The sequence below is a fragment of the Ostrea edulis genome, chromosome 4, assembly GCF_947568905.1.
Source record: "Ostrea edulis chromosome 4, xbOstEdul1.1, whole genome shotgun sequence".
NCBI lineage: Eukaryota > Metazoa > Mollusca > Bivalvia > Ostreida > Ostreidae > Ostrea > Ostrea edulis.
Window position 1 is genome coordinate 92339809 of NC_079167.1, and position 26470 is coordinate 92366278.

The 26470-nt window shown below is 34.8% G+C and overlaps 4 protein-coding genes across 5 annotated transcripts; all 4 read right to left on the minus strand.

Moving 5' to 3' along the window:
- Positions 1-690: 690 nt before the first annotated feature.
- On the minus strand, positions 691-7040 carry LOC125668619 (uncharacterized). 2 transcript variants are annotated; one of them, XM_048902930.2, is made up of 4 exons: positions 6900-7040; positions 4521-4697; positions 2921-3055; positions 691-2653 (listed from the first exon to the last, which is right to left on the minus strand). In XM_048902930.2, the coding sequence occupies exons 1-4, from the start codon at positions 6928-6930 to the stop codon at positions 2487-2489; spliced, it is 510 nt and encodes a 169-aa protein (XP_048758887.1). In that variant the 5' UTR covers positions 6931-7040; the 3' UTR covers positions 691-2486. The 2 variants fall into 2 exon arrangements, with proteins under 2 accessions (XP_048758887.1, XP_048758886.1); XM_048902929.2 differs by having other exon boundaries at positions 4920-7040.
- Positions 7041-7194: 154 nt separating this feature from the next.
- Positions 7195-15012, minus strand: LOC125668622 (uncharacterized). Its single transcript, XM_048902936.2, has 8 exons — positions 14776-15012; positions 14318-14494; positions 14052-14186; positions 13641-13803; positions 9650-9774; positions 8862-9038; positions 8526-8660; positions 7195-8317 (listed from the first exon to the last, which is right to left on the minus strand). Exons 1-8 carry the CDS (start codon positions 14867-14869, stop codon positions 8154-8156), a joined length of 1170 nt encoding a protein of 389 aa, XP_048758893.2. The 5' UTR covers positions 14870-15012; the 3' UTR covers positions 7195-8153.
- Positions 15013-17467: 2455 nt separating this feature from the next.
- Positions 17468-21745, minus strand: LOC125668623 (uncharacterized). The gene is made up of 4 exons (XM_048902937.2): positions 19038-21745; positions 18560-18736; positions 18280-18414; positions 17468-18022 (listed from the first exon to the last, which is right to left on the minus strand). The coding sequence occupies exons 1-4, from the start codon at positions 19129-19131 to the stop codon at positions 17859-17861; spliced, it is 570 nt and encodes a 189-aa protein (XP_048758894.2). The 5' UTR covers positions 19132-21745; the 3' UTR covers positions 17468-17858.
- A 145-nt stretch (positions 21746-21890) lies between these two features.
- Positions 21891-23685, minus strand: LOC125668620 (uncharacterized). Its single transcript, XM_048902931.2, has 4 exons — positions 23421-23685; positions 22986-23162; positions 22704-22838; positions 21891-22450 (listed from the first exon to the last, which is right to left on the minus strand). The coding sequence occupies exons 1-4, from the start codon at positions 23512-23514 to the stop codon at positions 22287-22289; spliced, it is 570 nt and encodes a 189-aa protein (XP_048758888.2). The 5' UTR covers positions 23515-23685; the 3' UTR covers positions 21891-22286.
- Between the last annotated feature and the right edge of the window lie 2785 nt (positions 23686-26470).

Genomic DNA, 26470 nt, shown 5'->3' on the forward strand with positions numbered 1-26470 from the left:
AATACCTGGTGCTCCGTGCATTGTATCATTGCACCAAAAATACATTGTTTGCTTTAAAGGACACATGACACAAAAAATTATTTGTCTACAATCATTGTCTTTATAATCCTGAAGTCAGATTCTCACACTGAATCTGTTAAACACGCTAGGTTGGAATCTGAATCATTTTAAAGATACACTGTATTTGAACAATTAAAGAATGATGGGAGTTGGGATGACCCCAGGGCCCTTGCCCGTTAGAATACTAATGCATCTTGATATGTGCAGTAGGAATATACATGGTTTAGGGGCAGGACCTCAATTGATTTAAATATTTTCAGCAATTATGAAATATGGTTATGGATGATCCCAGGGCTCATACCCAACAGAATACTCAATGCATTTTGACACATGCAGCTATGTGGTAGCTGTTGTGGCTTTGCTAGTTGCACAAGTAAGGCGAAGAGAATATCTAAAGGCAAACACTTATGTGTATTACTGTCTTATGACAGCATCTAGCTTGATCTACAATAATGTTTGGGTTCGTTATTATCACAAACCTTGAGGATATCACTCTACAAGTGACGAGTGTTCAACAGAATGTTAATCTTCATTGAGACGATTTGTTATTTCTACATTATGTAAACAAACAGTGTATGTAAAAGAGTATCTGCTATCTGTCAAGGGTAGTAAGTCTAAATTAAGAATCAATTTTACCGACAATAATTTTATACTGAATTTGAATATTACATCTGTCCTCTCAGGATACCATATGAAATGAATGAAATACTGATGGTTATTCAAATATCAAATAAAACAGCCTTCGTAATAATTATAACAGAGTAAAATTCAAGCGAGTGATATTTTACATTGAAATCCAATCATAGACTGGTACATGTATATTATACACGTATTTATGGCACATGGTTTTCTTATTGAATGACTGTCTATTCACATCCTGTATGTTGGTGTTCTCGCATCGCCTGATGAACGAACTATCTCGCTTTTACATAAATTGTGTACGTTGATTGATGAATCGTGTCTCTATAGGTAGCAGGGGACAGTTTCGCACTGTAGGCCCGGTAGCAGGGGACAGTTTCGCACTATAGGCCCGGTAGCAGGGGACAGTTTCGCACTATAGGCCCGGTTGCAGGGGACAGTTTCGCACTATAGGCCCGGTCAACTTTTTAAAAAAAATGAAAATACACCCATATTTGAAGTGATATTACATGTGTTAAAATATATACAATAATTTTAGGATGCATGTCAAATGTAGCTGAGTGATTGATAAAAAGGTTGATATACAACAGGTAGGTGTCACCATGATTCCTAGCATGTAGATGGGTGCAAATACGAAACTAAGACACGTTTGATCAGTTGCTGAAGAAATTCCGGTGTAAACATGCATGGTCCAGCAAAATGTCTGTAGCTGAGAGGGAAGGTGGATGGCCAAATATAAAAGGTAGATTTTTAAGAAGGGCAGATAGGGTTCTTGATTGTGCACAGTGTCTAAATCCCCACGCTTGGTACTATGATGGTGTGGGGGCGGTGCGGATTAGCCCAAATGAGAGAAAATCAAAGCAAAAAGAAGGGCACCTGCTCAGAGCATGTTTTGTACACCAGCACCAGTATTTATAGATTACATTTAATTTAGGGTCATAATTTATTGACTACACCAATATGAAATACAAGTATTGACATAAAATGGAAATATGATTTTTCATTAGTCTGTCATAATCTGACTTTAATGTATACCCCCTACCCACATGTTTCAGAACCAAAGAAACTGTCCCCTGCCACCATAGAATGATACGGGTAACATTGTATGAATCGTGTCTCTACAGAATGATAGGGTAACAGTGTATGAATCGTGTCTATATAGAATGATAGGGTAACAGTGTATGAATCGTGTCTCTACAGAATGATAGGGTAACAGTGTATGAATCGTGTCTCTACAGAATGATAGGGTAACAGTGTATGAATCGTGTCTATATAGAATGATAGGGTAACAGTGTATGAATCGTGTCTATATAGAATGATAGGGTAACAGTGTATGAATCGTGTCTCTACAGAATGATAGGGTAACAGTGTATGAATCGTGTCTATATAGAATGATAGGGTAACAGTGTATGAATCGTGTCTATATAGAATGATACGGGTAGCAGTGTATAAATCGTGTCTCTACAGAATGATACGGGTAACATTGTATGAATCGTGTCTCTACAGAATGATAGGGTAACAGTGTATGAATCGTGTCTCTACAGAATGATACGGGTAACAGAGTATGCATATTTATCTGTACTGCCTTATGTCTATTTATACAGAATTCATTAAAGCTGCAAACAAGACCATGATGATATCGTTCTAGTCAGTAAGGTCTGGTCCTCTTAGTATGATACCATCGTTTGGTGTACACCAGGGCGGTACACTGTCTCGTCATCTCTTTCGGCATTTTACAAGAACAATCGATTGGTGCCTTTCAACCAGATTAAAGCGAGTAATCGATTTCATCTGGGAGTTTTCTTGAGATATTCTTTAACCATAGATGATAATTCTTGCATCGCCTCATAAACTCCAACGCCTGTCATTGCGCAGGTTGACTGAATGAACCATTGTCGTGACGTCAACTTGTGAAGCCACATCAAGTTTGCCACTTCAGACGTACTTAAAGCATCTATTGGAAATGAGACAGCAAAACAAATCATATTGTTTTCATTAAAAACAAAGTGTAATTTATATTTAACATCAGACAACAGGTATCTGAAAATAGATTTCCAACTAGAATTACCGTATAATACATGTTATTATTTTGTTTTTCTTTGAAAAATCTTTTTTCATTTTCCAACCAAGAATCAGGAATATTATTTTTCTAATAAATCTAGCAAGGAAATTCAAAAGGACTTGAATAACAATTCAAAATTGTATGATAAATCATACATACTTGGAAGATCTTGTTTGTTAGCGATGACCACCACCGGAACTCCTCTCATTTCATCGTTTTGGAGGATTCCGAAAAGTTCTTCACGTGACTCCGTAATCCTCTCTCTGTCGTTGCTGTCTACTACGTATATAAGACCTAAAAATCGACACATATACATGATTATAGCTGCACCGTGAGCTCCACCAGACCACATTGATCTAATTTGAATAACCTACTATAGCCCTTGGTCGAATGCTGTCTGAAGATTTCATACCAATTGTTGTTAGGCCGTTCTCTGCATACTGATCTCGACGACGAATTACATGTACTCCGTTTACATGATCAAGATATAGAGCTCACGGCAGGTGTGACTTGTCAACAAGGGATGCTTAGCCCTCCTTAAACACCTGATCTCACCTCTGGTGTGTCCAGGGGTCCGTGTTTGCCCTTCTCTGAATTTTGTATTCTTTATAGGATTTATGGGATTGTTCAATATCTTCAATTGTTCATTGTCATCACAGGAGCCCCATGGGGATCTGGTTTAGAATAGGTCATCAGTACCCCTTGCTTGTCGTAAGAGGCAACTGAATGGAGTGGTCCTTCGGATGAGACGGCAAAAATCGAGGTCCCGTGTCACAGCAGGTGTGGCACGATAACGATGCCCCTGCTCAATGGCCATAAGCGCCGAGCATAGGCCTAAATTTTGCAGCCCTTCACCGGCAATGGTATAGTCTCCAATGAGTGAAAAATTCTCGAGTTAAACAGAATATAACCAACCACCCATCACAGGAATTGCACATTATTAACTTTGTCCCTTCACTGTATATTTCACATACGGTAAACAAAAAAGATTTGACTAAAATTTGCTTTTCGTATTTCTTTTTTTTTCTTTATCTGGAAATAGTGGCGAAACCAGCATTGATTTAAAAGTGAGAAGAATGTTTGTGATTGATATAATGGAAACCAAAGAAAAGGTGAAGATAATGAACAGTAATCAACCTTATAACTCCTATAAGGAATAGAAAATAGAGAGTTGGGCAAACACTGACCGCTGGATATACCGGAGGTGGGATCAGGTGCCCAAGAGGAGTAAGCATCCCCTGTCGAATGGTCACACCCACCGTGAGCCCTATATCCATGTAGAGTACGATAAACAGAAAATACAACGAAAAGTTATTAATGTAGCAAAATTTTAAAGCGAGAAGAAATGGTTTGCAAATAAACCTGTGTCATTTAATGGCCTTTACAACGGAGAGAGAGAGAGAGAGAGAGAGAGAGAGAGAGAGAGAGAGAGAGAGAGAGAGAGAGAGGTTACTTGATCCACGTGTTCATAATTTACTGAACAGTCATTGTACGCTAAATGGTCCCAGAATTATCATCCAGAATAAGATCATAGAGAAATGTTACTATACAGTAGAATTTCCCCTCGAAACCTGACACGACGAAAGGGGAAACATTCTACTAGCTTGCCAGTTTGTCGGGGGAGGGGTCGCACAGTACAGCCAGTTTCCAGGGATAAGACTCTCTATAACAGCCAGCTATCCGGAGGAAAAACTGCCTAGGGGATAGGGCCACAATATGACACCGGATTTATTTCATGTAACACGACTGCGATTCGTACCTTCAGTGTTTTGGTAGTAGTGTTTCCATAACGGTCTTATTCTGTCCTGACCCCCGACGTCCCAGACCGTGAAGGACACGCCCTTTACCGGGGATACTGTCTCCACATTAAAACCTATGGTGGGTATGGTGCAAACGTTCTCGTTCAGTTTAATCTTGTACAAAATGGTCGTCTTTCCTACGATTAAGAATTCTCCTGATTAATATATGATTTAACAATGCTAGTATCATGAAGTATGTCGAATCATTGAAAACTAGATTTGAAAACAAAATTACAAAGAAAAATAGAGAGGCATAATAACACAAAAAGATTCACATAAAGCATACAATATGCTGAACAAATAATATTTTACATTATGGGCGTAAACATGTTGACTGGAGATTACAATCCAACTCTTACCAGCACCATCTAAACCAAGCATTACGATTCTAACCGGAATTCCGATGGAATAAGGCTGAAATAGTCTAAGAGTCTTTAATTTGGATAGAAATATGCCCATGGTTTAAAAATTTCCTCTTCCGAAATTGTGAGAAGATCAATACTTAATTCATTTTGTATTTTGATTTTATACAATGTTCACTGTGTGTGGCATGCGAACATACACGTTTCTAGCTTGTATGTATGACGTAACATCCGGTCACATCTAAACACGGACTGAATCAATGAATACTACATTCATCAATTCATGTCTAAATCACCAGGAAAGGGAGACATAACGTACGAGTATATTAAATGTCCTACGACACAATAAATGAGCTCTGTTTTGTGTTTTGGATAGTAGATCTAGTGAAATCCAGGAAGTCATATGCATACTACATATATACGACGTTTGTGTGAACAATGGTTGTCTTGTTACAACAACTGCATGTTCTTGATTCACCTTTGAATAAAAATCACCATGATAAGAAAAGAAATCAAACCCTTCAGAGGTAATCATGCAATTTACATGAAAGTATACTTTTCAGAGCCTCATGGACGATGGTCTGAAATTAACAGTAAAAATTAGGAACTTTAATTCAATAATGACAACGATCGTCAACTTAAATCTCCATGTGTTCATAACTACATTGTATGTAAATTATTTAATGCTAGATAAAGGGAATTTTGTAATGTTACATTGTACATTTACATAGATTTGTTATTCAGCAATAAATGCATAAGTTGTTTATATGATGAAGCCAGTGTGAAAGCATTGGAAATATGGGGTGGTTTCAGTAATCTAACTAGATCTATATTTTATGATATATATGTATACGGATGTATATTTAATTGCTGGGAATTTATTTCAAAATTAAGGATTATCTCCCTCGTGCATAGCTCTATCCTTGGACGAATTTGGCTCCAGTTTTTGACACTCTAGTTTTCCTTTTAGCTCTTAAATATTTATTGTTATTTCGAATTTCCAAAATTTCGGCTTGAGCATCACTGAAGAGACATTATTTGTCGAAATGCGCATCTGGTGCATTAAAATTTGTACCGTATAAATTTTACAAATGTTTTATGATGTGAAAATATGGGATAGTTTCAGTAATCGAACTAGATGTATATTTTATGATATATATGTTTTATGACGCTGAAAAGGTCAACATTTTTATCGAGAAATAAGATACAATGACATAATGTAGGCTGATTTGACACAACATTGGTTAATGTAAATGCTACAATGAAAACGTTCACGATTCTACGTGTGCATGTATATAGATTAGCACTAAACTACAAATATATATACACAACAGCTGACAGATACACTAAACTACAAATATATATACACAACAGCTGACAGATACACTAAACTACAAATATATATACACAACAGCTGACAGATACACTAAACTACAAATATATATACACAACAGCTGACAGATACACTAAACTACAAATATATATACACAACAGCTGACAGATACACTAAACTACAAATATATATACACAACAGCTGACAGATACACTAAACTACAAATATATATACACAACAGCTGACAGATACACTAAACTACAAATATATATACACAACAGCTGACAGATACACTAAATGATATGAAGATTACAAAGCCGATTGAGTTTCTTGAATTCTCCAGCAATATACTCGATATACTCCTGAAGAATTGAAGAAGCCGAGAACTGTTATTATACTGCTACTTGTTCTTAATTTTGCACCTCCTTTTCTTACTTCTTTCTGCAGAAAAAAAAACTCTCAAGTAAATAAATGTTTTAGAACGCTTTATCTTTAAACCCCTCCCCCAAGAGCAGATTTATTTTGGGAGTGGGGATAGATACATGCAAGAATAAACCCTGGCTGATATTCTGTTATGTTGTTGTGTTTTTCTATTTTGGTCAATACTTTGCAATGGAGAGACATTTGCATTAACTGTACACAACCTGTCGATATCTTCCTTTTGAAGGAATACATGTTCCAACTCTTTCCAATAGTGTTCTCCTAACTTCTACTAAGGCTTGTCATCAACATAAGGTCAAAATTTGGTGCCCTTCATCTTCAGTTTTTGTATCTTCCCCTACAGTTGATGACGTCTCTGTAGGAGTGAAAAATTCTCGAATGGGAAGTAAGCAACAAACAAACAATCCGGCCCTTTTCGTGTTTGCCTATTTATTTGCATCTTTATGAAGCGTCAAGGATGGTGAAATGACCTAAAATTCCACATTGAAAAAGAAAAACGAAAATTGCAGTATTTTAATTTTGTTTTTGATATGCAATAATACGATTAAGATCTGAACCCCAACGTTTGATTGATAAAAGGTTTGCTGTGGTTTGTTAAACGAAAACAAGAAGTTCGCAAACATAGCAGAAAAAAATATAACACGTGTTTTTCTAATAAACAATTGAACCAAATTGATGTTAGACATTACAGATACTAGACAGTAAAGACCTGCACGGCATTCCGTTGTGCACGGTAGTCTGATAGAAACTGCTTCGCTGTATCATCATCCACTAGTTCAATACTGAAAGTTCCTTGAATTCGGTTTGGTCAGAGCCATTTAATAAAATTCCATCTTCGTATCAAATCTGGAGAATTTCCCGTTCACACCTTGATTCTGTTTTGTCTGATGCAAAAGAGAATGGCTTCATCAGCAGAACATCGGACTGGGACAGTTAGCGGTCAGCAGAACATCGGACTGGGACAGTTAGCGGTCAGTAGAACATCGAACTGGGACAGTTAGCGGTCAGTAGAACATCGGACTGGGACAGTTAGTGGTCAGCAGAACACCGGGCTGGGACAGTAAGTGGTCAGCAGAACACCGGGCTGGGACAGTTAGCGGTCAGTAGAACATCGGGCTGGGACAGTTAGCGGTCAGTGAAACATCGAACTGGGAAAGTTAGCGGTCAGTAGAACATCGGACTGGGACAGTTAGCGGTCAGCAGAAGACTGGACTGGGACAGTTAGCGGTCAGCAGAAGACTGGACTGGGAAAGTTAGCGGTCAGTAGAACACCGGACTGGGACAGTAAGCGGTCACTAGAACTGAAGGACAATCTGAACAGTGCTCACTGTCGAGCAGAGATGAATACGTTTTTCCTCCTTCTGCTCATCTTGAATAACACAATAACGTAGTACATCTCCCCGTCAGAAATAGATTGCGCATTAATTTTGCCTTCATTGTAAGCATAAACTGCCCATTCAGTGGTGGCTCGCTTTATGTTCTTTGACCATTGTCGCCATTTCACTCATGGCTTCATATATTCCCTCGCCTGATGTTGCGCATGCGGCTTGAATGAACCATTTTCGGGAAGATAGCTTATGTAAACACATTAAATCAGCGACTTCTGATGGTTTCAATGCATCTAATGAAAAATAGATAGATAAATGGATAACAAAATTAATCTAATCATGAAAAAACAAAAGTCATTTTTCTTAATAATTAAATAACTATAGTTATAATTTGATTGTCGTACTTTTTGTTATTTCTCTGAAAGAAATTGATATGATATACATGTATAAGAGTGATGTACATAAAAATATGATATACGTGTATAAGAGTGGTTTACATACTAGGCAGGTCCTGTTTGTTGGCGATAACCACGACTGGTACCCCCCTAAGTTCATCACTGTCAAGAATTTTAAACAGCTCTTCACGAGATTCGGAGATCCTTTCTCTGTCGCTGCTATCCACGACGTATAACAATCCTGATAATTAAAAACATGATTTCTATTAACCTATAACATTAAGTGAAAATGGGAGAGTAGTCAATGACATTCTAATTTGACTAAATAAGTGATGACCTTAGAGGTAGATATTCTATCTATAGTGAAATCATTTATTGACCCTACTCTGTATTATGGCGAGATATTGTGACTTTGACATAATAAAAATAAATAAATGTGAACCTGCAGAGTCCTGGAAGTAGAACCTCCACAGCGACCGTATCTTATTTTGTCCTCCGATGTCCCACACAGTAAATGAAATCCCTTTCAATGGTTGTACAGTTTCTACGTTGAATCCAATGGTTGGGATAGTGGTAACTATTTCATTTAGTTTGACTTTATACAAAATTGTTGTCTTTCCTGTAAAAAAAAAAAAAAGTCTTTGTTATATTTAAAGCAACACTAGCTGTCATTTTGGTGTCGATAATTTTTGTTGTAAAATTGTGATTTACCATTTCAATGAAAGGCGAAGATAACGAACAGTGATCAATCTCATAACTCAATGACAGAAAAATAAGGTATATAAACTTTTGTTATTAATTTTTGTATTTAAAAAATATATTCTGATGCTCTGAATGAAGAAAAATTACATTGTCTTCTTGTACAATAATTGATTTCTATATAATGTTTTATTTTCAATAGAACCGAAATATTTAATTTGATAAAATCTTAATGATGGTTTAAAGTTACACAAATAGCTATCATAAAAGCACATTTTTACAACAAAATAAAATTTCAGATTTAAGCTAATGCTTTGATATTGGAATAATACAATCTACATCATGCAACATCATTATAAAGTTTGAAATATTACAAGAACGATGTGTATTTGCATACTTCCAGATGAACTATATCATCTAGTTCATTATTATTGATTTTGTCTACAACGTTTCCACTAAGTAAAAATTTTATACCATGAGTACAACATTTTCTTACTACGAAGTGGTCTGTTAAAATAAATCAGGACTCACCAGCTGCGTCTAATCCCAACATGAGAAGTCTAGCCGGTGTCCCAGCACTGAAAGACTCGAAAACAGAGTACAATTTAGAAAGCAGTAAACCCATTATTTGACGCTTATTGGTTGCTGAGTGATTCCTACCACGGTATTTAAAGTATTATTAAAAAGAAAAAGAAAATTGGCTCTTTATATATTGATACATGCCGAATGACAACTTACATTCCACAAGTTAAATGCCTATGCTGTTATAAACAGCACTTTATTTCCAGCGTGTCAACTTGTGACGAAATACACTGTACTCAATCGTACGCGAGGGTTTCCGAACGATCATCGCGTATCTTGTAGACACAACATGCACACAAAAGCTTTTAACTAACTTCTGCATGGAATTTTAACAGGACTGTATCACTACAGTTTAGAACCCATACAGGTTTGAGAATCGATGTTTTTCATTTATCAAAAAGAAAATGTCAAAGTTTGAATTGTTAAACATGTATTAATCAAAAACATATTTTCAAACAATGGAAGGCAAAGACGAATTATGAACTGCAACGCTATATGAAAATAATGCGTCCAACTACGGACTTCATGAAGTATATATGCCGGCGAAGCTTGTATTTCATACCCTCCTGTACTTCCAAAAAATGAAAGAGGGTGTTCCCTAATCGGAGCTTTGTGTTTGGTATTTAAACACCAGTGACGTAGAACTTTTAAACTATTATTACGTATTTGCCATTTAAATTCCTGAGGGATTCCTCAATACTAAGTGCAAGCCTAAATATTTTATGTGTCCGTACATAGTCTAAACATAATTTTTGAAATCGTGAAAATCAAGTTGTTTTGATTTTTCTGAGTATTAGACACGAGTTACGAGTGTATCAAATATTTAATATTCTATACTACTACAGTCTAAAAGCTCTTATACTCGTATGCATTATTTTCTACAACCGTCTGTATATAACTCTGACGACAAAACAAAATATGGGAAGTTTAATACGCATTAATAAAGTTCAACCATATCAATTTTCTACTGAAATACACATTGTCTCATCCATTCAAACTGTTTAACAGTTATTTACCTTTTTTTTAATTTAATTTTTTTTTTTTTTTTTTTTTTTTTTTTTTTTTTACATTTTTCTTTGAAAGCTTTAAAACCTAAGAATTCTCGTTAACAGCCTTGACTATTAAAACACAGGTATCACATGCTGTATTCGGCGTGTTGGTTTCTACTCCCATTCACAAACTAAACAGTGTCTAGGTTGGAATTTTATTTCAAACTCGGCACATTGTACGTGTGTTTCAATTAAGAAAAAAAATCTGGATGGAAAATGTAATATTAAAGAAAAAAGAAAAATAATATTGTGTCCGTGAGGGATTCGAACTAGGCCGTTAAAAAAGATGACTTCTTTATACATTGAATTCTACGACGTTATCCACTGAACCAAGCAGCAGTACTTAATTTTCAATGGAAAATTAACGTATATGTGAAGTTGAAATTGATATCAGTGAAATCGTTTCGATTTTTTGATATTTACAACAAAATGCCCTCGTGAAACAAAATTTCAAAGCGAATTTTTTTTTAGTAGAAAACTAGAGGAACATGTTCATGCTAAATTCATTTCGTTTCACTGAGGCAGTTTTTTTTTAATTCGGGGATACCCCTCTATTTTAACGCTAAAAATCATATAAATCGCTTGTTGCTTGATTTAAACTCAAATTATTTTGGCTAATTCTTGTTAATACACGTCTTTTAAACTTATTTTCAAAAATGTTTGAATCAATACATAAGTTCCAACTGATTTTATCATATATTTGAATAACTTTTTTTTATCGATATCTCACGCAATGCCTTTAGGGAAATTAACACGACACGTGCAACACCTTCCTTATTACTTTTAGAAATATCATTTTGAATCGATCATTGTAACATACAATCAAAACAACAAAAGTATATTAAGGTAATACTCTACATCGTCATAATGGCTGACTTCCTTTAAAAACATGGATGACAAAATCGATATCAGCAATATTTGACTTTTCCTTTTCCATTTAAATACCTAGCCGAGTAGCTCAGTAGGTTAGAATACCGACTGCAATAAAAGATAAAAAAAAAAAAAAAAAGAATACCGACTGCTGAACTGTAGGTCGTAGGTTCGAGTCCAGCAGGGGTTTTAAATTTTTTTCAGATTACCTTCTACTAAAACTGTATTTTTTGACAAAATAAAGTAAATTTGAAATTTTTTAAATTCAAAATATTTTTGTATATATCCTACACTTTTCATCTACATCAAATTTCTCTGGTGTAGCATACGTCCTTAAGGCACGTTTAAAGGCCCGATTTCAGAATCACAAGTGGAATTATATACGGTATATTACCACTGCTAAAGTTCTCTGATTGGTCACACAATAATATAAATTTATGAAAATTAGAGTGATGCACAATATTTCAATAGCGCTATTAGTATGAAAAGGTGAAGATTACGATCAAAATCATTAGTTCTGCAAACACGGACCCCTGGACACACCAGAGGTGGAATCAGATGCCTAGGAGGAGTAAGCATCCCCTGTCGATCGGTCACACCCGCCGTGAGCCCTATATCTTGATCGGCCAAACGGAGGAATTTGTTGTCAAATTTAGTGTGTGAAGAACGGCCTAACAATTGGTATGAAACACGTCAGACAGCATTTGATCCACTGAACAGTTTTACTGGCAATCTAGATTGCTATAACGACTACCTGCTAAATGCTGATTTTAAACGAGACTGTCGAAACCCCTGTAACATCAACTTGTTTGTCAGTAACCTGTCTCGATTTTAAAAACTGATCATACGCAGAACAAGCTGTTGCGTATTGAATCAGTTGAGATATATAAACACCATATACAGGTGATAATGGAATATTGCTACATAAATATGAGAAGTTGACAATGGAGAAGCTGAAATCATCTGATTTGTTATAAAGTTTAGTTTTTAGTTTGCCGTAAGTATTTATCTTCAATAAAATATCTAAGTACGAAGAATATGCGGTAGACTCATTGGAGTCTTTTCTTGAAATACGTCATATGCATAAGTCGCGCGGCTCAGCTTGACGTTAAATGGTATTGACATTTTGACAACGTTGCGATAATTGGTTTTCATTAATTTTCCACGTGATCACCTCTGCACTTCAAACATACTCTCATATATTTTCAAAAATAAATATGATTTCTATATTTACATTCCACTTTCTTTTCTGTCGGAATTCCCAGCCGTTGAAATAGGTGCACCATATTAATCAAGATTCATACGTGTAATGTTCACAAATGCAGCGCATTCATGAGGAAATGGCTATCATATCAATTTGTAAAGATATCAAAGTGAAAAACATGGGAAATGCAAACATTATAAAATGATATATCGTCTTACATTACATTGGAAATATCAATTCTGGTCATTTTTTTTCTCTTTAATTCATCTCGTATCGTCTGTGATTTATTTTTAAACATGGTTTATTTTCAAGAGTCGACACATTAACAAAGGCGGTTTGTTTGATGACTTTTAGGAAATATCAATAAACCTGTTTTGGATAACCATACACGTTTGTTTCGTATTTCTGAATGAAGACAACTGTTCCTTGAATGTCAAAATAAATTACCCAGACGTCTATTTATTCATCTGTTTTTATTTTATTTTTTATGAAAAACAATAATCAATAAAACAAGAATTTTAATATCAAGTGTCGTAATGACTCCACCAACACGTTAGTCGTGGAAACAGCTATTGTAAAGAACAAGTAATGAGATTGTGTAATCATGATCTACGCAATGTTGTTTGTCATTGATAACGACTGGTTCTCGCGAGAGCTTCTTGTGCTGTATCAGCAAGTGTTCACCGGCTACAGCGCAGTTTGGATACCTGCTGACTTGGAAGCGCCTCGGCCTCCATGTATGGATGTAGAAGATGCAGATAAAAGTCAATGAGCACTCCCTTGATGACTTATAACAGATACTTGTGGTGAACGGTTTCATTTAAGCCCCTTCTTATACACTTTAACCATAGTTGCTAATTCCTTCATGGCTTCGTATATGCCTTCACCTGTTGTTGCGCATGCGGATTGAATGAACCATTTTCGTGACGTCAGCCTGTGTAAGCACATTTGGTCTGCCACCTGCGAGGTACTTTGAGCATCTATTGGAAATAGAAAAATTGATACCATAATTATTCACAGCAAAGGGTATACAGGGACGAAAATGAAAGAAAAACCATACATATATATATAAATCGAAAGATTGAAAATTTCGAAGAAAAAAATACCAAGTAAAATTTTCTACTGAATCTATCAAAGAAATTACAAAACGGCTTGAATGATAATTCTGAATGTTTTCTGGGTACAATTGAAATATCAAATTCAACACTAGTCAGTAAATCATACGCACTTGGAAGGTCTTGTTTGTTAGCGATAACCACCACCGGAACTCCTCTCATTTCATCGTTTTGGAGGATTCCGAACAGTTCTTCACGTGACTCCGCTATCCTCTCTCTGTCGTTACTGTCTACTACATATACCAGACCTGAAGAAAGTAGACGGAGATAATATACCTTTCTTGTACGTTGATCTAATTACATGAATATGGAATTATTGCAAGTTTTCCCCTCATAATTATTACATAACTAAATCTTGTATTTCAGTTTTTGATCGTACCTTCAGTGTTTTGGTAGTAGTGTTTCCATAACGGTCTAATTCTGTCCTGACCCCCAACATCCCAGACCGTGAAGGACACGCCCTTTACCGGGGATACTGTCTCCACATTAAAACCTATGGTAGGTATGGTGGACACATTCTCGTTCAGTTTAATCTTATACAAAATGGTCGTTTTCCCTGTAAGCAAGAGTTCTTAACGATGAAAATTAATTCAGAAAGAACACAAGGCGCAAATTCAATTCTATCCCCCCCTCCCCGAGAGATATTGCATATCAATAACCATATGTATAAATATGTACATCAAAACAGATTAAACGATGTGAAATAAATGTTCGAATGAATGGTCAGCTGCACTAAAGAAAACACGGCAATGTATCATATATATATATAATACAAAGACGAATTCCGATTTTCATACATTTTTAAATTAGAAAAATTAAAATTACAATTAATCTTACCAGCAGCATCTAAACCAAGCATAATTATTCTCGCCGGTGACCGGGAGGAAAAAGACTCAAAAAGAGTGGTTAATTTGGAGAGAAATAGTCCCATGGTTTTCTTAATTTCTGCACTAAATTTCTTTAATTAGTCTCAAGCTTCAATGTTTTTTCTTTTAATTTCATATATCGGCACAGGTTTATATATACTAGGGAGACGACAAGCTAAAATTTCCACGTGCCATTTAAATGTTGGATCATTCAACGATTTATTTCCAGCATGGAAGGTATGACGAAACACCCGGTTGTAAAAATAAACACAGATCGAGGCATTCCGAATGAATCAATGAATAGGTGTACATGTACATACCAGGATGTAATACTTATCGTAAACTATCGGATGAACTCTGGTTTTACGAATACAACAATATAGAAGTTTTTAGTTATTATCATTATTATTTTCATTAATCAATAACTGGTCAGTTTCCCCCGCCCATACATGTACACATTGTTTTTTCTTTCTGTATTGTATAATATGAAAGAATCCCATACAATCCAAGTATACGAAATCCTGTTCAAAGAAATGAATTGCTATGATTAATTGTGAGTTCAAAAATTAGTGGAGTCATAACGCTTTTAAAAAAATGTAATGTAAATATAGTATTATTCAACAAATAAAACATTGTCGGTAACTGAAAAGAAATATGAGTGTATACTTAGATGAATAATATCTTTTGTTTGTATATTTGTTTTACATCCCTCTTACGAGACTTTTCACGCGGGACGTCATCAACTGTACATCCCTCTTACGAGACTTTTCACGCGGGACGTCATCAACTGTATCAATACATCTGACGTATGTTAAACCTACTGTACATTTATTTGATGATTTGAACAGATTTCATTTTAAATACATATACAACAGGTTGAAACACAAGTTCTATCAACGTACGAGATGTAATGATGAGATGTACAAGTCTGTAAAATGACGTATTCTAATTCCCTGATAGTTGCAACGTTTTAAAATATTTTTGGACCGACTAGAAGTTTATTTTCAATGTGTTTTGCTTTGCTGTCTTTAGAGATTGTAACGTGAGCGCTTCATTAAGTATACCGGTGTTAAGCGTCGCAGTTCATGCCCTCCTGTCTTTTCAACAAATGAGTTTCACTTTTTAAATATCAATTTGAATTTGCAGAAGACACTGCTGAATGCAACACGCAGTCAAAACAGCCGTAGTTTAGCATAACGCATTCAAAGCCCAGATTTCAGAATCACAGGATGGATTATATCATCATTGCTAACGTTATCTGAATGTCCACACTGTAACGTGTATATATTTGTATGTAAGAATCGGAGTGGTACACAATATTTTGATCTAGCTATTTGTATAAATACTTTATATATGCTTTTGTGTTTTGTTTTTTATATTTCGACAGGGGATGTGTACTCCTTCTAGGCACCTGATTCTGTTATCATCACTTTTTCATACATAAGCCGCGCGGCCCAGCCTGACGTTAACTGTTACAGATATTTTCATAGCGTTGCGATAATTGGTTTTATCTCATTTCCCACGTAATGACCTCTGCACTGTGAACACTTCTCACATCTTTATGCCCTCATATATTTTCAAAAATGAAATTTATCTTTATATTTACATTCTACTTGAATTTCCATTCGTTACAATAGACGTACTATATTTATCAAGATTCATACGCGAATGGTTCTCAACTGCAGCGCATTCATGGGGAATTGGCTTATTACAATTTGCAAGGATATCAAAGGGAAAAAATAGAAATGTCAATATTAAGAAATGATACCCAATCTTATGTTGTGTTAAAGTTCCCATTCTGGTAAAGTTCTTTTGAGATTTTATTTCATACCGGTGAAATTTGTGGTTTGTTTTAAGATATGGTTTATTTTCAACAGTCGATGAATAAACAAGGGCGGCTTGTTTTCATGACTTTAGGAAATATCAATGACCTTTTTTGAGTTATCATACACAATGAAATCTAAATTCTATATTCACATTCTACTTTCATTTCTGTCAGAATTCACAGCCGTTGAAATAAGCGTATTATATTCATCTACATTTATAGACGCTTTGTTCACAACTGCAGCGCATACATGAGGAAATGACCATTATTACAATTTGTAGAAGTACCAAAGGCAAAAACATTGGAAATGTAAATATCAAAAAATAATACCCAGTTATTACATTATGTTGGAGATATCCATTCTGGTAAAATTTTGGGATTTCATTTCATATCGGAGACATTTGTGGCTTTAATTAATTTAATTAATTATCCTCTTCGTCCCCGGTGGGACATAAGGCTTCAACAAGTTGTCTCCATCTACCTCTGTCCTTGGCAAGATACTATGCCTGTCCCCATGAGTAGCCCATTTCCTCAAGTTCTGATGTTACGGTTCTCCTCCAGGTGGTACGTGGTCTACCTCTTTTCCTCTTTCCAGGTGGTGTCCAGTGTAGAGCTACTTTGTGGCTTATTTTCAATTATTGTTATTGTCAAGAGTCGACATATGATTAAATTGATTGTTTATTATTTTACTTTGTTTTGGTATTGGGGGGTCATTAACTACGGCGGCTTGTTTTGATGATTTTTAGGATATATCAATAAACCTCTTTTGGGATATCCTACACTTGTTTAGTGTACTGAAGAGAAACAACTGTTCCGTGAATGGCAAAACAAATCATCATCTATCTATTTCTCATTTTTTATTCTTTATGAACAACAATAACCAATGATCACAAAAACAAGAACAATTTCAATAACAAGTGTTGTAAAACTCCACAAACACGATAGTCATGGAAACAGTTATTGTAAAGAACACGTAATGTGTGACCATGATCTAAACAATGTTGTTTCTCATTGATAATGACTGGTTCTCTCGATAGCTTGTTGTGTTGTATCAGCCAATATTCACACGGATACAGCTTGTGTTGTATCAGCCGATGTTCACACGGCTACACCGCAGTTTGGATATCTGCTGACTTGGAAGCGCCTCCATGTATGGATGTAAAAGATGCAGATAAAAGTCAATGAGCACTCCCTTGATGACTTATAACAGATACTTGTGGTGAACGGTTTCATTTAAGCCCCTTCTTATACTCTTTAACCATAGTTGCTAATTCCTTCATGGCTTCGTATATGCCTTCACCTGTTGTTGCGCATGCGGATTGAATGAACCATTTTCGTGACGTCAGCCTGTTTAAGCACATTTGGTCTGCCACCTGCGAGGTACTTTGAGCATCTATTGGAAAAAGATTTTTTTTTTTTTCACTATACTTATATACATTAAAAGTTATACATGGAAGAAAATTTGAAAAAAAAAAAACGACAACATATATATTGGGAAAAAATGAAACGTTCGAATAAAAATACCATGCAATTTGAAATTTGTTACTGAATTCATTAAAGAAATTCAAAACGGCTTAAATGGTAATTCTGAATGTTTTCTGGGTACCATTAAATTCTCCAAATCAACATTAGTCAGTAAAGCATACGTACTTGGAAGATCTTGTTTGTTAGCGATGACCACCACTGGAACTCCTCTCATTTCATCGTTTTGGAGGATTCCGAACAGTTCTTCACGTGACTCCGTAATCCTCTCTCTGTCGTTGCTGTCTACTACATATACCAGACCTGAAGAAAATAGACGGAGATAATACACCTTTCTAGTACGCTGAACTAATTACATGAATGCGGAATTATTGCAAGTTTCCCCCTCATAATCATTACATAACTACATCTAATATTCCAGTGTTTAATTTCAGTTTTTTAGTCGTACCTTCAGTGTTTTGGTAGTAGTGTTTCCATAACGGTCTAATTTTGTCTTGACCCCCGACGTCCCAGACCGTGAAGGATACGCCCTTTACCGGGGATACTGTCTCCACATTAAAACCTATGGTTGGTATGGTGCACACATTCTCGTTCAGTTTAATCTTGTATAAAATGGTCGTTTTCCCTGTAAGGAAAATTTCTTCACAATGAAAATTAATTCAGCAACAACAAAGGGTGCAAATTAAATTCTATTTTTTTTTTCTTTAGAAAGATAATGAAAATAAATAGATACAGGAAGAAATATGAATTAAAAACAGATTAAACAGTGCAAAATAAACGTGCGAATCAATAGTCAGCTGCACTAAAGAAAACACGGCAATATATCCAAAAATGATTATACACATGTTCATGTATATCAAATACAGATGAATTCCGATTTTCAAACTTTTTTAAATAAGAAAAATTAAAATTACAATTAATCTTACCAGCAGCATCTAAGCCAAGCATAACTATTCTTGCTGGTGATCCAAAGGAAAAAGACTCAAAAAGAGTGGTTAATTTGGAGAGAAATAATCCCATGGTTTTCTTAATTTCTGCACTGAATTTCTTTAATAAGTCTCAAGCTTCGATCTTTTTTCTTTTAATTTGATATATCGGTACAAGTTTATATATACTAGGGAGACGACAAGCTAAAATTTCCACGTGCCATTTAAATGTTGGATCATTCAACGATTTATTTCCAGCGTGGAAGGTATGACGAAACACCCGGTTGTATAAATAAACACAGATCGAGGCATTCCGAATGAATCAATGAATAGGTGTACATGTACATACGAGGATGTACTACTTGTCGTAAACTATCGGATGAACTCTGGTTTTACGAATACAACAAGATAGAAGTTTTTGGTTATTACCTTTATTATTATCTTAAATTAATAACTGGTCAGTTTGCCCCCGCCATACATGTACACGTTGTTTTTTCTGTATTGCATAATATGAAAGAATCCCATACAATACGAAATCCTGTTCGAAAGAAATGAATTACTATGATTAATTGTGAATTCAAAAATTAGTGCAGACATAACGCTTCTAGAAATATAATGTAAACTACGTTTTACGATATAGTATTATTCAACAAATAAAACGTCAGTAACTGAAAAGAAATATGAGTGTATACTTAGATGAAAAATATCTTTTGTTTGTATATTTGTTTTACATCCCTCTTACGAGACTTTTCACGCGGGACCTCATCAACTGTACGTCCCTTTTACGAGACTTTTCACGCAGGACGTCATAAGCTGTATTAATGCTGTATTAATGCATCTTAGATATTTTCGACCTACATTGATTTGAGGATTTGAACATACAGTATTTCATTTTAAATACATATACAACAGGTTGGAACACAAGTTCTATCAACTGACGAGATGTACTGACGAGATGTAAAAGTCTGTAAAAATGACGTGTTCTAATGCCCTGATAGTTGCAACGTTTTAAATATTTCTGGAATGACTAAAAGTTTATTTTCAATGTGTTTTGCTTTGCTGTCTTTAGAAATTGTAGCGTTAAGCGTCGCAGTGCATGCCCTCCTGTCTTTTCAACAAATGAGTTTCATTTTTTAAATATCATTTTGAATTTACAGAAGACACTGTTGAATGCAACATGTAGTCAAAACAGCCGTAGTATAGAATGATGCATTCAAAGTCTAGATTTCAGAATCGCAGGATGGATTCTATCATCATTGCTAACGTTGTCTGAACGGACATAACGGAACATATTTATTTACATTTGAATGTAAGAATCGAAGCGGTATAGACCCAATATTTTGATCTCGCTATTTGTATAAATACTTTATATATGCTTACTCCGATCTCACCTCTGGCATATCCAGTGGTCCATGTTTACCCAGCTCTTGGTTTTGTATTCTTTATAGGAGTTATCAGATTGATCATTGTTCCATATCTTCACTTTTTCATACATAAGCCGCGCGGACAACTCTGACGTTAACTGATAGAGACTTTTTCATAACGTTGTGATAATCAGTTTTCTTTAATTTTCCACGTGATCAACTCCACTCTGCAAACAGTTCTCACATCTCCATATTCTCATATATTTTCAAAAATGAAATTTTGTTTTTTATATTTACATTCTCTTGACTTCCTAACCGTTAGATAAGACGTACTTCATCAATAAAGATTCATACATGCACGTTCGGAACTACAGCGCATTAAAGAGGAAACGGCTTATTACAATTTGCAAGGGTATCAAAGGAAATGACTTTCGAAATGTAGACATTAAAAAATAACACTCAGTCTTATGTTGTGTTGGAAGTACCCATTCTGGTAAAATATTTCAGGATTTTAATTCATACCGGAGAAATTTACGGCTTATTTTCAAATATGGTGTGTTTTCAACAGTCGACAAACAAAGGCGGTTTGTTTTCATGATTTTAGGAAATATCAATAAACATCTTTTGCGTTATCATAGACAATGATATCTAATTTGTATATTTAAATTCTACTTTGATTTCTGTCGGAATTCACAACCGTGGAAATAAACTTACTATATTCATCAACATTTATACGCGCATTGCTCACAATAAACTGTAGCGCATTCATGAGGAAATGACTGTCATTACAATTTGTAAAAGCTACTGACAAACAAGTTGATGGTAGAGGGGTTTCAACAGTTTCGTTTAAAGTCAGCATTTGGCAAATTCTATGGTCGTTATAACGATCTAGTTCGCCAATACAACCTATATATCATTGGGTTAAATGCTGTCTAACGTGTTTCATACCGACTGTTAGACCGTTCTTGGCACACTGATTTTGACTACAGATAACTCCGTTTACCTGATCAAGATATAGGGCTCACGGCGGGTGTGACCGGTCTACAGGGGATGCTTACTCCTTCTAGGCACCTGATCCTACCTCTGGTATGTCGATGGGTCCGTGTTTGCCCAACTCTCTACTTTGTATTGCTTATAGGAGTTATGAGATTGATCACTGTTCGTTATCTTCACCTTCCATCCAGTTGTTACATTTTGTTGGAAACATCCATTCTGGTAAAATTCTTTTGGGATTTTATTTCATATTGGAGAAATTTGTGACTTATTTCGAAATATGGTTTACTTTCAAGAGCCGGACACATTATGATTGATTGATTATGGTTTTAAGAATATTTCAGTCATTTTCCGGAGGTTCATTAATAAAGGCGGCTCGTTTTCATGATTTTCTTTTTAGGATATATCAATAAACCTCTTTTGGGTAACCATACACTTTTGTTTCGTATTCTGAATGAAAACAACTGTTCCGTGAATGGCAAAACAAATCACCGTCTATCTTTTCTTCACTTTTTATTCTTTATGAAAAACAATAACCAATGATCACAAAAACAAGAACAATTTCAATAATAAGTGTTGGAATGACTCCACAAACACGTTAGTCATGGAAACAGCTATTGTAAAGAACAAGTAATGAGATTGTGTAATCATGATCTAAACAATGTTGTTTCTCATTGATAATGACTGGTTCCCACGATAGCTTGTTGTGTTGTATCGTCCAATATTCACACGGATACAGCTTATGTTGTATCAGCCGATGTTCACCCGGCTACACCGCAGTTTGGATATCTGCTGACTTGGAAGCGCCTCCATGTATGGATGTAGAGGATACAGATATAAGTTAATGAACACTCCCTTGATGACTTATAACAGATACTCCTGGTGAACGGTTTCATTTAAGCCCCTTCTTATACACTTTAACCATAGTTGCTAATTCATTCATGGCTTCATATATGCCTTCTCCTGTTGTTGCGCAAGCGGATTGAATGAACCATTTTCGTGACGTCAGCTTGTTTAAGCACATGAGGTCTGCCACCTGCGAGGTACTTTGAGCATCTATTGGAAATAGAAAAATTGTTACTATACTTATTTACATTAAAGGATATATATGGATGGAAACTGAAAAAAAAAATAACCGACAACATATATATTGAAAAGATGATATGTTCGAAAAAAGATACCATGCAATGCACGAAGTTTGATACTGAATTCATTAAAGAAATTCAAAAATGCTTAAATGGCAATTCTGAATGTTTTCTGGGTACAATTAAATTCTCCAAATCAACGTTAGTCAGTAAAGCATACGTACTTGGAAGATCTTGTTTGTTAGCGATGACCACCACCGGAACTCCTCTCATTTCATCGTTTTGGAGGATTCCGAACAGTTCTTCACGTGACTCCGCTATCCTCTCTCTGTCGTTACTGTCTACTACATATACCAGACCTGAAGAAAATAGACGGAGATAATATACCTTTCTTGTACGTTAATCTAATTACATGAATGCAGAATTATTGCAAGGTTTCCCCCTCATAATTATTACATAACTAAATCTAGTATTCCAGTTTGGATTTCAGGTTTTTTTAGTCGTACCTTCAGTGTTTTGGTAGTAGTGTTTCCATAACGGTCTAATTCTGTCCTGACCCCCGACGTCCCAGACCGTGAAGGACACGCCCTTTACCGGGGATACTGTCTCCACATTAAAACCTATGGTAGGTATGGTGCACACATTCTCGTTCAGTTTAATCTTGTACAAAATAGTCGTTTTCCCTGTAAGCAAGAGTTCTTAACGATGAAAATTAATTCATAAAGAACACAGTGTGTAAATTCAATTCTATTCTTTTTCCCCAGAAAGATAATGCAAATAAAAACCATATGTATAAATATACATCAAAACAGATTAAATGTATAAATATACATCAAAACAGATTAAATGTATAAATATACATCAAAACAGATTAAATGATGTAAAATTCCGATTTTCATACATTTTAAAATAAGAAAAATTAAAATTACAACGAATCTTACCAGCAGCATCTAAACCAAGCATAACTATTCTTGCTGGTGATCCGGAGGAAAAAGACTCAAAAAGAGTGGTTAATCTGGATAGAAATAATCCCATGGTTTTCTTAATTTCTGCACTAAATTTCTTTAATAAGTCTCAAGCTTCGGTCTTTTTTCTTTTAATTTCATATATCGGCACAAGTTTATATATACTAGGGAGACGACAAGCTAAAATTTCCACGTGCCATTTAAATGTTGGATCAATCAACGATTTATTTCCAGCGTGGAAGGTATGACGAAACACCCAGTTGTATAAATAAACACAGATCGAGGCATTCCGAATGAATCAATGAATTAGTGTACATGTATACCAGAAGTACGACTTTGTACGTAAACTATCGGATGAACTCTGGTTTTATCGATATGAAATTTTCATAGTATCTTATTGTTGTTATTAATAGCTGGTCAGTCCCCCTAATTCTCAATCATACAAATATAATATGAATTTAAATAACCCATAAAATCCAAGTACATGTACACTAAATCCTTTAATTAACGGTACATAATAGAATAGAATAGAAAAGATTTTTTTTTTGTCAACTGGGGGCATAACATAGATACAACCAATGAGCTTGATTGGTACAAAAATTAAATAGATACATGTAAATTTAAAAAACATGATAATAGTGCTGTCATTACTCTATATATAATATAAACTAACTTTTGCTATAAAGAATTTTTTTTATAACTGCAAATAAAATTGTCCGGAGAAAACCCCCACCATATCTATCCCCAAAATACCCAGCTCAGTATACAGAGTAAATGTACATGTAGTACTTAGATGTGGTACAGGATAGAACTAGTATTACATCAGTCTAAAAATATGACGGTCTCGAGAAAAAAAAATGTCCGGACTTGTGCTTTTTTTGCTATCTCCAAAACATTTTTATTCCTCAGCATGCAATATTCAATTTCATTTCACAAATCTGTACTAAGAGCATTTTAGTCTCTCTCTCTCTCTCTCTCTCTCTCTCTCTCTCTGTCTGTGTGTGTGTGTGTGTCTGTGCGACCAGGCGGTATTACACCTCATTTTCTCATATTTTTCATACCTACATGTATAGTCAAAATGATTGGTCAAAGAGAAGAAACAAACATTTTGTTTATTTATTCCTTTCATAATGCGTGTATATTTATAAATGTACACATACTTTATGGATTAATGAGACCTTGACGATTTTAATCAACGAAAATGATTACTTTCTGTTGCATTTTAAATATGAATGGCTTCAACAATTTATAATTATCGCTTTATTTGTTGCAACGTACAACATTGTTTATTGACCAAAGGAGCCCTATGGCTCATAGGTACAGTGTACAATACATGCAAATGGCGGAGGATTCAGAATTATTACAATATGTAAACATATATTATCAGAAAAATAAGCTTAGAAATAAATAAATCTAAGCAACGAAAAATGAAACATTAATGAGGGTTAAGTGAGTTAACAAACAGTGCTCCTCTTTGTTTTGTAGCTTTCACTAAATACTGACAAAGCTTATCAATAGTTTTATAGCTTTCACTAAATACTGACAAAGCTTATCAATAGTTTTATAGCTTTCACTAAATACTGACAAAGCTTATCAATAGTTTTATAGCTTTCACTAAATACTGACAAAGCTTATCAATAGTTTTATAGCTTTCACTAAATACTGACAAAGCTTATCAATAGTTTTATAGCTTTCACTAAATACTGACAAAGCTTATCAATAGTTTTATAGCTTTCACTAAATACTGACAAAGCTTATCAATAGTTTTAAAGTTATATACACTAAAATGTTCTATACGAGTTTGAAAAAGGAAGTTTTTTTTTATATATATAGTAATAAGGTTTGATATATTTTTCACGTAAATCTAAAATGTTGGGCATATCAAGACGAAATGAAATTCCTCTATTTCCTGCAAGTTACAAAATGAGCATTTGCGTTCAATTCTAGGTAAATTTTTGTACCTTCCATTTTCAACATTCAAAGAATGTGCAGAAATTCGATGACTTTTCCTTGTGTGATAATCGCTTTACAAGATATCTCTGTAAACCAAATGTATCAATTATTTGTTTATATAAAATACACTTCGATGAAATTTCAAAAGCACTAAAACAACTTTGAATAAATGCATTCTTTCTGTTCCACAAGAAAAGAAAAATTATTAACATTACCAACATTTTGTTGTTCCCAAAAATTTCCAAGACCCCAGCAATAAAGTTCTTTTCGAACTGAATTCAACCAGTTTGTGCAGTTTTCCTTTTGAGTATTGTATTCACATAACAATTGTTCATAACATGTTTTTAATATACAATTATTTGTATTACATATGTACCCAAGTTATACCAATATTTCGAAATTCGAAGTTTTTTTTGGACGTACATTGGTCATCTGCCAAATTCAAAATAAATTAAATTATTTGTAGATTTTCGAAGCAACATAATTTTCTTCAATGTACTTGATCAATATGTGGGGCTTTATGAAATCCCCATGGTTCACATCCGTAACGAAGATCAGAACTTACATATGTATCAAATAAAGAAAGCGTAGTCTCAACATTTAAATTATTCTCTTTCACCCTTCTCCACAAAGAGAATGCACTTTTTTAAGCTTTGGTTTTTAATACACAAAACAGAAGTAAATTAATCAATGCAAGTAATAGTTTGTTTTGTTCTTTTCTCTCTTTTTCTAAATGTACCTTAACCCACGATTTAATTGTACATCTCTATTATGTTCATTTTGCTTACTTCTCTACACTGTAATTCAGTTTATATATTCAACAGTAAACAACTACTTTAAAAACGTCACAACATACTCATAAACATACCCTCGTTCCATCAAAGAGTGGAATATCTTGCCCAACTCAACTGTGCTGGCGCGGAGTCTTGACGCCTTCAAGGCTCGGTTACAAGACCATTGGGCCAATAACTGTTTTTAATTGTAAATAATTGAAATTTTTTAAATCACTTTTTTTTTTTTTTTGGTGCACACCCAAACGTGGCAGAATAATCAACCAGATGACGGAGGCCACT